General features: G+C 43.9%; 3 protein-coding genes across 6 annotated transcripts in view; 1 reads left to right on the top strand and 2 right to left on the bottom strand.

The window, feature by feature from the left end:
- LOC135107924 (uncharacterized) overlaps nt 1-10,653 on the bottom strand; it is a 17,401-nt gene extending 6,748 nt beyond the window's left edge. The window contains exon 1 of one of the 2 annotated variants that reach the window (XM_064018363.1): nt 10,410-10,653. The gene's annotated coding sequence lies outside the window, so the exon portion shown is untranslated. The remainder of the gene's footprint in view (nt 1-10,409) is intronic. The other variant, XM_064018362.1, reaches the window with a different exon arrangement.
- LOC135107927 (uncharacterized) overlaps nt 1-15,000 on the bottom strand; it is a 172,229-nt gene that overhangs the window by 76,149 nt on the left and 81,080 nt on the right. The window lies entirely within an intron of this gene.
- The window catches only part of LOC135107925 (splicing regulatory glutamine/lysine-rich protein 1-like), a 90,404-nt gene continuing 79,937 nt past the window's right edge, over nt 4,534-15,000 (top strand). For 2 of the 3 annotated variants that reach the window (XM_064018366.1, XM_064018364.1), the window contains exon 1: nt 8,779-8,837. In XM_064018366.1, the coding sequence (XP_063874436.1) occupies nt 8,794-8,837 (44 nt within the window). In that variant the 5' untranslated portion in view covers nt 8,779-8,793. Of the gene's footprint in view, nt 5,197-8,778; nt 8,838-15,000 lie in introns of those variants that run through there. The other variant, XM_064018365.1, reaches the window with a different exon arrangement.

Genomic DNA, 15,000 nt, shown 5'->3' with positions numbered 1-15,000 from the left:
CATCATAACTTATTCTTCCTTAGTAGTCACAACTTAAGGTCCCGGGAATTTTATCTTTCCTTATTGAACTTATCACTGATTACTTCATGACTTTGTGGTCAGGAGGTGCAGGGTGAAGTGTTGCAATGAGAATCATGGTGACATCACTAGCATTTTATCAGCCCGATCCCGGAACTGATATCACTGCCTGATAACATCTACACTTGTTGTCATAACTGCGCTTTTGATCAACACGTATACAGAAGCTTGGGGGAACGTGACTAGTGTTACTTGACTTGATTACAAAAAAAAGGATATAATGTAGATCAAGAGATGACTGTATTTGTGACTACAGAAAAAAGAATCAATATCTTTGTGGTAACCTTGCGTGTTACGAATCTTGACGTGTATGATTCAGGTACGTTCACATGCCATAAATAAAACGTAGATGGAAACAATAACAAGCATACCATACACGTATAAACCACGTCTTGAAAAATACACACATACATTCAGGTCTTACCACACGTAGCATACCTGTATAATTTACACTAACCCCTTCTATACACACACACACACACACACACACACACACACACAAACACACACATATCGATAAGAGCCTGTCACGCGTCGCTCCCAAGGTCAGCTAAACATGTATGCGCGTGCGTTCGCCTTGCTTCTGTCGCGTTCCATTCATATCTACCTGGCGAGAAACGGTCGCGCCTTATCTCTGCACACCTGACCTGAGTAATCCCCTCGCCTATCAGGACAGAGCCATTCCAATCCACTGAATACAAACTAATCCTTTCCGAGAGGCATTTAGCAACCAACCTGAACCGTACACGACTATACTGAGTGCTCTAATAGTGTGGTGACTAAAAAGTTGGTCATTATACGAGTGATTCAATGAGGTATGGTGAGAGGCGCAGAGTTAAGTAGACACAGCCAAAGAACAAAGAAGGGAAGGGAAGGGAAGTAAGTCAGGCTTGTGTCGCAGGAATCCATTTACGGGGGGCGGGGGGGGCACTCACAGGCGGAACTCAGCACCTGCAATCCCGCGGACGAAGCACAACTCGTCAGCAAATCTACACACACAAAAGTATCTTATTCTCTCCCACGACACCTGTAATTAACTACATTGGTAAATCCCTTCTTTATAAAATATATGTTTCTAGTATTGTACGTGTTTATGAAGGGAAAAAAAATGGTGACGTACTGAAATTGAGTCATATAAAGAGAAAGAGCTCCAAGATAAGGAAAAATGCAATAAATCATGTAACATTCTCGAAAATACATGTTTCCCATTATTGTTCTATATGTATATAAAGAAAAAAAGTGCTTAGGTACTTAAATCAAATTACATAAGGAGAAAAAGAGCCCGATGAGAAGGAAAAAAAATAATGAATCACGCAACATTTCTTATAACTACGTGAAACAAGCAATAACACTAACAAAAGGAACGATAACATAAAAAAAAAAAAAACAGCTGCAGCAAAACAGCCACAAAGCCTCATTTCTTTCCTAACAACTAAGATTACATTTAACCCTTACTTCCAGGCTCACATTAACTTCTGTAACACCACAGCCTTGGATATTACATCACAGAGAGCAGGTGTAGAGAGAATACATCTCCAGCTGGGCGTCCTTGTGAGTTGTGTAAAAAAGTAAGGTGAGTCTTTGTAGAGCTTCAGATTACTGCACCGACAAAGTAATGGAGTACGAAGAAAAGAGGAGAGAAAATGACATGTAATGCTCTCTGTCAATTTGCTTCTGTTTTTCCCTCAGTTTGTTAGAGTAAGTGTGCCTCTCCCTATGAATACTCGTGTTTACAGTGTTTTCTCTTTTTTCGCATTCTGGTGTTAATTTTTACTTTATCTTGCATCTGTTTTTGTTCGGTTAGACTCTCTCTTTCTCTCTCTCTCTCTACAAGGGACAAAAATAAAGTATTAATCATAGGTGTTTACTACGCCAGGTGCTCCACTCCCGTATAGTGCCAATTAACAGTTAATACGATCTTCCGAGGCGCGGTAATCGGCTTCAGTGCGGGCAAAGCCTCCTATAATTAATCATCTACCTGGACTTCCCACTTGGCAAGGTGAGCGTATCCTCTTCCAAGCGAGTAAATATAGCATCCTTGTTTGTTTCCCTGTCTGTCTCATCCACCTACTAACTCGCTCACTCTGCTTGATTTACCGCTAATTTCCTGCTACTCTTATTCAGGCTTCCCAAAGTTCGTGATACAAGAAGGAGTGTGTGATGTAAAAACTAGGTCAAGCATAAGAGAAAACGAGAAGGAAGATTAATAGAGGGAGGATGGTGAAGGGTTGGGCAAAGATGGAGGGGAGAATGGGAGCGAGGAGGGGAGAGGAAGGCAAGACGAGTGGAGGAGGAAAAGGGGAGGAATAGAAAAAGATGAGGAAGATCCATTAGAGAAAGAAGATAATGATGGATGGGGTTATGGTGGAAGGAAGAGGAAGGGAGATGAGGAAGCGGAAGAGGAGGAAATAAGAGCAGAAGAGGGAAAGAGGAGGGATAGGAAAGGAAGGCAAGAAGGTAGTGAAGGGCAGGTTTCAGGTGGATGCGAGAGAGTGGGAGAGGAGGGAGAGGAGAGGGAGAGGTAAGACCTAGACATACATACACTCCCTCACCAGGTCCGAGTAAACAAACTCAAGCATTTACAAACACTTTGAAGCACGCACCCCATTTTCTTCGTCCGTGTCTGCTGCGGGTGTGCGTTTTGCGTCTGTCATTTTGCTTCTATTTTCCCTCAGTCACTTGGTCCATTAAAGGAAGTGGTCCCCTCCCTGTGAATACCCAAGTGCTTGCTCGTTTTTTTTTTTGTATCCTTGTGGTATTTTTATTCTCATATGCCTTGTATCTCTGTTCCGTTCGCGTTATGTTACCCCTTCACCCTCTCCCTCTCTCTCTCTCTCTCTCTCTCTCTCTCTCTCTCTCTCTCTCTCTCTCCTCTCTCTCTCTCTCTCTCTTTCTCTCTTCCCCCAAGCACACAACGTGACACATTACCACGCAACAACAGTTTTCCCCACACACGCATCCTTTCCCCTCTCTCCCCCTCTCTCTAACTCTTCCCACTGCACTCCATTCTCCTCTCGTTACCGCCGCCCTTGCATCCCATAAGAATACGAAGTGGGGGTTCCTGGAGACGTCTCGGGTGCACGTGCGTTGAGAAAAAAAATAGCCCGCAGGAAAAATGACTTAATACGGGGTAACGTTCGTGAAAAGCCTCGGTGTGTTTTGTTTATCATAAGGAAATGGGTACGACGTATTCTGTGAAAGAGAAAGGAAGCTGGAGTCACTTATTTTCTGTGAGTTTTTTTGGGGGAGATTGGGTTTTTGTGTAACATTTTTTTTTTTTTTTAGAGAGAGAGAGAGAGAGAGAGAGAGAGAGAGAGAGAGAGAGAGAGAGAGAGAGAGAGAGAGAGAGAGAGAGAGAGAGAGAGAGAGAGAGAGAGAGAGAGAGAGAGAGAGAGAGAGAGAGAGAGAGAGAGAGAGAGAGAGAACCAAATAGACAAACGCAGACAGACACAGACAAACAGACAAATAAACAAACAGGCAGATAAACAAATAGACACATAAATAAACAGACACACACACACACACACACACACACACACACACACACACACACACACACACACACACACACACACACACACACACACACACACACACACACACACACACACACAGATAGATATAGAAAGCAAAATCAAAATAGAACCAAGGAAAACAAAAAATAAAATAAAATATATAAAATGGATGTCGTACCAATAGTTTCCAAGACATTTTTTCCAACATATCTTACCGTCTTCTCCCCTTACCACTAATCTTCACCTACATTTTCCCACCACTCCCCCTCACCCACGTAATTAAATTCCTACCGCTGTCATTACCCCTTTAGCATTACTCTTCCGCCTCGTCCCACTCTTGTCAATGCACACCTGACCTTCCCTTGGCCAGCAACACCCTCCTTTTCTATCTGTCACACCATCCCCCTCTTGTCTCTCAGTAAGTCACCCCTCACCCTCCTCTCTGCTGTCACTGAGTCATTTAATCTTAACGCTCTTGCATCATCTGGTTCTGTAGAGACCGAATGTACCAGTTTTAAATTCTGTTCTCCCTCTCTTTTCATTCTCTTAGTGTTCGTGTTATATTAGGGAAAAAATAAGTAACGGTAGTCATATTCAGGTTTCAGTACAAAAAAATCATAGGTAGAAGGAAGGATGGGATTGAGAAAGGGAAGAACGAATGAAAGAGGAAGTAGTCGAGGGTGAGGAGGTAGAAAGTATTCCAACGTGTTGATAACCAGGTAGGCTATTAAAAGAAAGCCCCTCCCTCTTCCCTCTCTCTCTCTCTCTCTCTCTCTCTCTCTCTCTCTCTCTCTCTCTCTCTCTCTCTCTCTCTCTCTCTCTCTCTCTCTCTCACCTTCGCCCTTTTATACTCTCGCCATACCCTCCCACCCATCCCCAGTCGCCTGCCCCCGTCCTGTCTCAGTTTCACTCTCCTCCCTCATACACCATCAGCTTACCTGCCACTCTCGTCCCACCTCTCCTAGTAACCAGTCAGACTCGCACTTTCCAGGAGCGCTCCCTGAATATATTGCTGAAACTATCATAATCTATACAAATAAACACCGCGTGCCTTACTCCCGCCCTCCTTCAACCTGGCCAGTGCCTCATCCGTCAACAAACCGGAGACGCAGGCCCGGAGCAGAGTGCCCGCTGCAGCCAGAAAACGAGGAGTGGCAACCAAGCGCACGAAACCCTTTTGGTGCCCTGACTGGCGTTCAGTGTGTCGCGTGGCGTCTTGGAGGCTGTGGCGCCCTGTCTTTAGAGTCGACCGCTACTGAGAAAGGCTGTCGACCTCGTGAACGTGTTGCTGAGCCTATAATTCGTAAAAAAAAAAAAGTTGCATCTCATACAATCGTGTACTAAGTTCTCCTTGACTAGTGCGGTGAGGTGACCGTGGTTATATGGAGTGTTTAATTATCGTCAACGGACGTGAAGGGTGGAGATAGTGAGGTGTCAAGCAGGTGCGCGTGGGCTCCACAGACACCGCCTCGCCTCGCTGCAGCAGAAGGAAAACCCACAAGTGCGTGCCATATCCAAGGCCACGAAGAAGGGACAACCACCTTCACCGCCACCGTCAATACCTGCTCCTCACTCTTGCCTGTCGCAGCTTCCCGGCAATAAGGTAGCGGTGACATGAGAGAGAGAGAGAGAGAGAGAGAGAGAGAGAGAGAGAGAGAGAGAGAGAGAGAGAGAGAGAGAGAGAGAGAGAGAGAGAGAGAGAGAGAGAGAGAGAGAGAGAGAGAGAGAGAGAGAGAGAGAGAGAGAGAGAGAGAGAGAGAGAGAGGAAATTAATACAAGTAGGTAAGTACGTAATCACACTAATCCTTAATACGAGAAGAGACAAGTAAAAAGGGAAGACAAAAAGATCTCAGTTCCTAATGAAAAGATGACAAAGACGATTGACAGACGGATTAACTGACGAAAATTTGATATCATATGATGCTTCATCGAAAAAACACCAACACTACATGATACACAAAAAAATAATATGCATGTCAACCATTACAGGTAACTGCCTCGTCAACGTATTTGAAGTGCCTGACACACTTCAAATACATAATCGTAAACGTCTTGCCTTCCACATCGATATTCCTCACTTGGTGCGCTTCCTTCCCTAATCCCCCGTCTCCTTCAGGCTCCAGGGAACCTCTTCTCCTGCGTCTGGGTTATCTATCGCCCTCTCTTCTAAATACAAGGCAGGCGGGATTTAGTCGGTGCATCTCCATTCTCCATCCCTGCAACGTGAGCTTTAAGGACCATATTCTGAAACACTTCCGCGCTGCACCTCCACTACTTTCAAAAGGCTCTATTTGAAGTCACATTAGGTTTTAAAGGTGTTTTTTACGATTCTAGTGACATAATAACAAGATTCCTACTCGTATATCATTAACGGGAGAAATACTCTTGAAAACTCGGCTAATCAACTCTATTGCCTTTGAAAACAGTCGTGATGTGAGAGCATAGCGTTTGTGAATACGGGCATAAGTCGGGTGCTCCTGAATCCATGGCCTTGCAATACGACACAGAAGCCTCAGGTTACAGATTAAGGTGCCAGTGTTATCTTACTGTTAATTTGCATCTCGCGCGGAAACTTCGAATTGCCAAGATCCTGGTGGGGGTTCAAGTGCGATCTAATTTCACTTTCCGAGTTCCCCGCGTTATGTTAGTCTTGGGAAGTGTTAGTTACGTGATGCACACTTGAGGTATTGCGCTGTACGTTGTGTTGCGTGATGGTTTTGTTTGTTTTCAGTGTTCCTCTTCTCTTCATGCTATTTAGTTCTTCATTCCTTCATTAACTCCTTTCACCTTCAGCCGACTGTCACCTCTAATTCGTTTTTTGTTATCTTATTATCTCTTTTAATGTTGTGTGACGTCGCTTTCCTCTTCATCTTTTAGTTGTTTGTCTTTTCACCTATTTTCACATATCAGTTATTTTCCCTCACTTCATTTAACATCCATTTTCTTCCACTTCCATATCTCACCTCCCTTTCCTCCTCGCCCCTTCATTCTTAATCCTCCTTCCTTCCTTCCCCTTCTTTTTATCTTCTCCCTCCTATCTTTTCTTAAGCATTCTTTGTTCCCTCCCTTCATTAAATTTCGCGAAACATCTTCCAAACCTCAACCATCTATACCTCACCTCCCTCACTCCCCCAAGCCCTCGCGAACCCATCTTTGCCTTCCTCTCCTAATGTAAGCCGTCAGGTGAGGCGAGCCAGGTGATCCCCACGCCCCTTCCCCTCCCCTCGATGACTAGGTGTGTTTATGGTCTGGCTCCACTCAACAAGCTTTCTATCCTACCTTTGGCTCTCTCTCTCTCTCTCTCTCTCTCTCTCTCTCTCTCTCTCTCTCTCTCTCTCTCTCTCTCTCTCTCTCTGTGTGTGTGTGTGTGTGTGTGTGTGTGTGTGTGTGTGTGTGTGTGTGTGTACCTAACTGAGTGACTGGTTAGCTGAGTAATTGTCTCTCTCTCTCTCTCTCTCTCTCTCTCTCTCTCTCTCTCTCTCTCTCTCTCTCTCTGTCTCTCTGTCTGTGTGTGTGTGTGTGTGTGTGTGTGTGTGTGTGTGTACCTAACTGAGTGACTGGTTAGGTGAGTAACTATCTCTCTCTCTCTCTCTCTCTCTCTCTCTCTCTCTCTCTCTCTCTCTCTCTCTCTCTCTCTCTCTCTCTCTCTTAATTCCTACAGCAACTTCGACTGGATTCAGCGTCTTACTTATAACAGACAGTACTGAAAATTATTGGAGCCTTCAAGTATTTTCACGACTCTCATGATAGTTTAACAAGGACTTAGTTATGGGAGAAGCACTCATGAAAACCCATAACCACGCATCAGTTTCTGCAGCCTTTTGATGACAGTCCTTAGGAGAGAACAAAGCGTCTCATCTTGGCTTTATTATCCCAGACTTCTTCTTTTCTCGTGTCCTTGAGTTATCCCTTTCCATTCCCTTTCCCTCTGGAGTCTGATTAGTATCCTCCTCCTCCTCCTCCTCCTCTTCCTCTTCCTCCTGCTCTTCATGTCACTATACTTTTTTTTCCTACATCATCATATTTCACCCTTTTATTTTATTTTTTTCTTATTTACTCGTTCTGTCAATGTCACGTTTCATCTCAGGTCTTCCAGTAAGTAACCACCCGCAGGTCATTGAAATATTCCCTTTTATGACTTGAGAAAAATATTGCTCTCTCTCTCTCTCTCTCTCTCTCTCTCTCTCTCTCTCTCTCTCTCTCTCTCTCTCTCTCTCTCTCTCTTGGAAAAAAGACTCAGAAGTCAATATTTCGTCGTAATTAATTAGTGCGATTCATTCGTAAGGTTTCCCGGAGAGAGAGAGAGAGAGAGAGAGAGAGAGAGAGAGAGAGAGAGAGAGAGAGAGAGAGAGAGAGAGAGAGAGAGAGAGAGAGAGAGAGAATGATTCAGCGGGAACGATAAGAAAAAAACAGGAAACCGGAGAAAAAAAATAACATCCTGGGACTTATCACTAGACAAAATAATATGATACATTAAATGGAGAGAGAGAGAGAGAGAGAGAGAGAGAGAGAGAGAGAGAGAGAGAGAGAGAGAGAGAGAGAGAGAGAGAGAGAGAGAGAGAGAGAGAGAGAGAGAGAGAGAGAAAGAACGAAAACACACACACACACACACACACACACACACACACACACACACACACACACACACACACACACACACACACACACACACTTAAAAAAAAGCAGTCATTAATACAATATTTTACACAACACTAACAATTGTACTGATACACAACAAACTTCACCTGCTCTAAAAAAAAAACTATGAAAGTGGCTGCTACAAAATCCTAGGCTCAAGTGAAGGGAGGAGAGGAGAGGAGAGAGGAGAGAGGAGAGGAGAAGAGAGGTGAGGCAAGGCAGCGCGGAGTGGGGAGAACTGAGTGGTGAGCGAGACAGCGGGGAGCGGGTGAGGGCCAAGTGGCAGCGGGTGGCGGGTGGACAGACACCTCAGAGGCTTCCCAGATTCCGTTTATTATGACGCACACCGGATGGCAACACTGCGCCGCCCTATTTCTCTTGCGCCCTCCCTCACCTCGAACACTGATTGGATCTTGACGTTCGTTCTGATTACTGGGTCGCGCGTGTCTCGAGAGTCGTGAAGGCAGAGTCAGTGTATCGGTGTCCCGCTGTTAGGTCTGACGTGCTGTGTGTTCTGCCTGCCGCCCGTGTTGCCGCCCAGTTTGTTTCAGAGCAAATAATTATGAATGTGTGTGTCGAGGAGAGGGAGTGCTCTTATTTGTTATTGTAAGTGGTTTGTTTGGGTTTCCTCCTCTGTTTTTGTTTGTAAAGATGGTTCTGATTAAATTTTATTCGATTTTTTTATATACATTCTTTTTACTTATTTTGCTGCTCGTCCCCGTTTTGTTATTCCGAGTCGTGTTTATTATGTCAATTAATTTTTTTTTGTCTGTTACTTTCCTTCCTTATTTACAATGGCTTTCATCTGCATTTGATTAATTTATACTTCCCTTTCCAAGATTTCTTTTAGCATTTTTTTTTTTTTTTTTGTGTATCTGATTTAAAAATGACTAACTTTTTCTTCCCTAGATTTTTTCTCTCTTTTATTTCCTCGTCTTAATTTCCCTCCCTGTGCGGCTTCGTTCTCACGCATCTAATTTACAGTGTATATTTATCTAAACGTTCTATTCCAGACTTTTTCCTTCATTTGGCTCCCTTCCCTCCCTCCTTCCATCTCATTTCCCTATTTTACTTTATTTGCTTGCCACTGCCACTCCTTTGCGGTGCCTTAAGATAAATCAATCATTCAATACGTGATATTTAAAATTACTCACTTATATCTCTCTCCTCCACCTGAGCAAGCATTTCCTCGGTAACTTAACAAAGCCAACATAATTTATCTTCTTTCATTCCCTTTCTTATAAAACTTCCCCTCACTTTAGCAACAAAAGTGGTCAGATTACCCTTTCTTTCCCCTCACAATCCGACCAACAGTGCCTGGCTTTTGACGTGGTCCTCCTTTACCACAGTCCGTCCCTTCATCTCCCGCGCATCCTGCAATTTTCGTTCCCAAGCGTCTTCCCTCGCCCTCTCTGTCCGCTACTCGACAAATCTTCATCCTTTTTCCGATTATCCCTCGAGAATGACGAAATCCCGAAGATAAATACGAGGGACAAAGGAACGTTTACAATGAACGAGTGGAAGCTGACGAGAGAGAGAGAGAGAGAGAGAGAGAGAGAGAGAGAGAGAGAGAGAGAGAGAGAGAGAGAGAGAGAGAGAGAGAGAGAGAGAGAGAGACCTTGGATGGATAATAATAATAACGTGCAGAGGATAATAAAGAATGAAAGGAAAGGCAATAAATGGACGTTGGCAACAGTAGGAATCAGGGAAATAAGAACGGATCTTTTCATCTCCCTCTCTAGGGCGACACGAGGACAGCACATTCACAGTAATCGGATCACCACACAATCTAGAGGAAAAGGGTATTAGGAGTACTCTCTACAACTCACACACAAGCACTTCACTTGAACACTACGAGTCCTGCAGCAACGCACACAGCACACACAACACAGCAGATTATCTCAACATCCAACAAGTGGCGTTAGAACTGCACAGCCACGGCATTTCACAGCAAACACCACATGCAGATACACAAATGCACTTAATACTTAATTCACGCAACACTACACTACTTAAATTTCACATAAGCACGTAAGCGCGTAGTGGTGTCAAGGATCACAAGCACAGAATCTCACAACACACAGGACACACGGTTACACTTATTACACTTATACACTTAACATATGACACATGGCTTCATATGACACAAGGCTGCTTAACTCCTGAACTTCCACTCACTTTGGCTTGTAGTATATCGTATATCGTAGAGAGCTGTAAGTACAATAGTTCTTGTTAAAGAGAGGAGTACAAGGCAAGTGTTGGACAGACTGGCGAGGGGAGGATATTGGTCGAGAAGTCCTGACTCGTTACAAACGCGTCACTGCCAGGCACATGATAATACAAGCTTCAGACAGGATTTCCCGCGCCTGAATGTGATACTCGTCTGACTCGCACACACTCACTGAGACGAAGAATGATTCTCACTGGCGCATACGCGTTTCAGCTCCAAGACCACTGGCAGTAAACGTATAAAATTGATCCTATACGTATGAGCATTCTTAGCAACAGGTTGTGCAAGGAGTCATGCCTCTTCCCTATCATCATTACTAGGAAACTCAGCCGCTCTGTTAAAGCAGGAAATGAAGTGTAACCTTGAATTAGACCACGTGATTAGTGTTGTGTTTGCTCAGTTGGAGGGCAACGTGGTGGTGGTGCAGGTGGTGCTGATGATGGTGGTGATGAAGAGTTGCACGGTAGTGACTACTTTAAATCACCCTGTTGATGACTCAAGCATTCGCAACCTCGTGATTCTCTCTCTCTCTCTCTCTCTCTCTCTCTCTCTCTCTCTCTCTCTCTCTCTCTCTCTCTCTCATACTCACGACGCATGAACGCAGCTCCCTCTCCACACAGAGACAGACAAGTACACGCAAGCACATACTCATGCACAAGCACGCATAACCACGTACGTGCCTTAACCACACCGGCACTCATATCCACGCTGACTTATTCATGAGGCAAATATCAAACTGGTTGCTGAGTTGAACAAAATAACACAGGCAGCCACATGCACATCTAGTAAACGTTTTCTGCCCAAATCATCTCACGTTACGTTTTCTTCGAAAAGTTTCGTCCGTTTTCTGTCCAAGGCTGACGCAACAATGAAGGATAGTGATAAGACACTGTGCAACACATACGTTTAGAGAGAGAGAGAGAGAGAGAGAGAGAGAGAGAGAGAGAGAGAGAGAGAGAGAGAGAGAGAGAGAGAGAGAGAGAGACATTGTGCAACACATACGTTTAGAGAGAGAGAGAGAGAGAGAGAGAGAGAGAGAGAGAGAGAGAGAGAGAGAGAGAGAGAGAGAGAGAGAGAGAGAGAGAGAGAGAGAGAGAGAGAGAGAGAGAGAGAGAGAAACTAAACTTAATAGTAATAAAAAATAAACAGAATTACGCCTTTTCTTACCTTGAACGTGCTGAATCTCACATATCTAGCTACCAAATGAGGTCAACTTACTTCTGACCTTTAAAAAATCCCTTCGCAAAACGATGAAAAGTACAGTACATCGGAAGAAAGGAAGAGGAGGAGGAGGAGGAGGAAGGTACAAAATTGAAAACACTTTCTATATCTCACTTCGTCAATCACGGTATCCTTTGACCTGCGAGTGTAACAAGGGATGCCCTTTAGAGAACAGCAGCACGAAAGGAGGAAAAGACGGGAAACCTCAAGGACAAGGAGTAACGGAGGCGGGGAAAGGAGGACGCGAGGGGATCATTCCAAGGCGTCAGCGGATCGGTTCCTGCTCTCTCTTCCGGAACACTCGTGAGACCACAACAAATCTCGCCTAATGGTTTGCAAGTGCGTTTTAAAGGGATGTGTGTTTATGGTAAGACGCTGAGCGAGGAGAAACATAATATAGGGAAAGCAGGTGTTTTATACAAGACGCTAAATAATGAAAAAAAAAGAAACATTAATCATACAGATGTGGATGCGTTATAAAAGGAAGAATATTCACAGCATGACAATGAGGAAGGAAACAGATAACAACATTGATAACACAAATGTGGATGCATTGTAAAGGGAAGGCTATTTACAGTAAGACACTGGAGAATAGCAGGAAAGAATAACAAGAGTAATAAAAGGAATGTTTTTTTGAAAGATGACTTCCTTTTACAATAAGAACTACACAAATATAGCAAGAACCTAAGCAATAATAACAAAAACCAAAGAAAATAATAAAAAAAGAAAAAAGCAAGAATAAAAATGTCAGCAGTAATAACAATAATGAACTCGTTCTTAAAGAGGACTACTGCTTACAAAGAGACAGGAGGACAATGATAAAAACAACAGTTATACGGGTGCTGAAGAAGAGCAACAACAAGAATAAGCAAGAGAACAGCACCGTCAGCACCGCCAGCGCCACCAGGAACAGTGATGAAAAGGAAATCGACAAGTACAGCGGTCTGCATGACACACACACACACAAAGAGAGAGAGAGAGAGAGAGAGAGAGAGAGAGAGAGAGAGAGAGAGAGAGAGAGAGAGAGAGAGAGAGAGAGAGAGAGAGAGAGAGAGAGAGAGAGTTCCTAGACATCACCACCACCACCAGCAACATCAAGAACGACAACAACGACACTAACAAATACGAAAAAAAAAGTCGCATAACATTTAGGAAATAATAACAAAACCGTTCAGCTGAAGTGCAGATTAAACAAGAGAGGGAAAAATAAAACTACAAAAAGGAAAAAAAAAGTAAATGAAAAAAGAAAACACGAGCGTTAACACAGGCTGCCTTATAATCCAACCCGGGGCTTCCCAAAACACACACACACACACACACACACACACACACACACACACCATGAGCAAACAGACAAACGGGACAAGCAGTGTTTCCAGCTAATAGGGTAGAGAAGGAGCAGACAGGAATAGGAGGACGAGGAGACGGAGAAAGAGGAGCGGGAGGTGGAAGAGGAGAGAAATGGAGTACGCATCAGATCGTCACCACAAATACGGGATGGCGTGTGCTACCGTTTTCTTTCATACAAACTCTATTTTTGGCACCGCACTCATTTTAGGCAGAGATATTTCACGACAGCAACGTTTATTACCTGCGCTACCACACTCATTCCGGTAGTTTGTAATACACGCTTAATTTTTCAATGCTAGTCAATTTCACGGGAATGCGATGCCAGAGAATACCATGTCCTCCCTCGGGTTATAATAATTTAGCGGAGCACTTTACATAATTTGTGTAAAAATATTCCCTAGGTAATTACTTTGGTCTCGCGGTAGAAATAATTATCCGGGGCTGGTTGATGCTTGTTCTGTGGGGTCAGTTTTCAGCGATGTACTATAATTTCACTTTTAAAATCATGGGTACTTTCGTGTACTCGACAACCAACACTAACTGTAATGGGGGATGTGTTACTTGTAATTCAATGGGACATTCTTTTGTGATTTCTCTCCTTCACGTGTAATGTTCCGAAAAGTTACTAAGTGCTGCATTATTCCTGTGGAGGTTTATGCAATCACGCACACAAGGATGAAACAAAGTTTTCCTGCACGAAGCAACATACAAGACTTAGTGATATTGTATTGAATAACAGAAGAATACTAATACTGATTGCACTGAACATCAAAACAAGTGTACCAATAACGCAATAACTAATATTACATCAAACAATGAACAATATGGAAACAATACTGCATTGAACACCAGCAAAAAGGATACTGAAGAGAAGTAACAAGTGTCCTAAATGGAGGTTTGAATGCATAACACCACACCCATGAGCCGCCCGCCATCCCGCAGCGGCCTCATCTAATAAAAAACAAAGAGCGGCGCACACTGCCCCTCTGAGCCTCTGCATGCATACTTATATAGCCGCCGCGCCCTTGTCCGCTCTCCTCATGCAGCATTACTCCTGCAGTCCGCTTGACTTCTGGTAATCGTATATTTCACATCGCCTATATTTAGCATCATCGAATACCGTTCTTTATGCCGCTTCCTTACCACTCTCCCACATCCTCCTCCCCTTGTCTCTCAGTCCATCTCTACCCCTTCCTCTACACATGATGCTCCTCCTCCTCCTCCTCCTCCTCCTCCTCCTCCTCCTCCACGACGACGACGACGACGACGACGACAACAACAAGACTTGCCAAAACAAAGAACATAAATAACAAATAACGTTCACGATAAACTACACATTTTTTCACTCCTTTGTACGTGAAAAGATGAAAAAAACTTCTGAAGTTAATGGTAATGAAAACACGAGGAAAATACAATAAAGGTCATGTAATAACACTTCTTCCTAACAGAATTATCCTTAGATCACTTTAGTTGACTCTCACGGAGACGAGGTAAGAACGAGTATGTAAACACTACACAGCTTACAAACACACCATTACACTTAGAGTCGCCTCACGACACTGCTCGTCAGGTAAAACAAAGAAAGCGATACTGGTCCTGCAGAGTGTTGTCACAACACTGACTCAGTGACCAGTGTCGTCCCGTTTACGTGACCCGCTGACCGCCGGGCAGAGGGCACAACAAAATTATCCCTGATCCAGCCACTTCAACCCGGCCAGGTCTGCAAACTTGTTATGCTTGAGCTTGCAGAATTTCCTTACAAAGGCAGTCAAATTAATTTATGGCGCTTCACCATCAACAAAGTACGTTATATTAAAAAAGTACTAATATAACTTCATTTTCATCAGCCGAGGCATTAGGGACGCGGGAGGGACGCATCACTGGCCATCATGACCCCGGGAGAGCTGACTGGTGGACAGAAATAGCGACGTAATGTCCCACGTGGGGCACGCTGACCTCCTCTATTTG

This window comes from Scylla paramamosain, chromosome 16 (genome assembly GCF_035594125.1).
Source record: "Scylla paramamosain isolate STU-SP2022 chromosome 16, ASM3559412v1, whole genome shotgun sequence".
NCBI classification, from domain to species: Eukaryota; Metazoa; Arthropoda; class Malacostraca; order Decapoda; family Portunidae; genus Scylla; species Scylla paramamosain.
The sequence above is the reverse complement of the archived record's forward strand: the minus strand, read 5'-3'. Positions and strand labels throughout refer to the sequence as shown.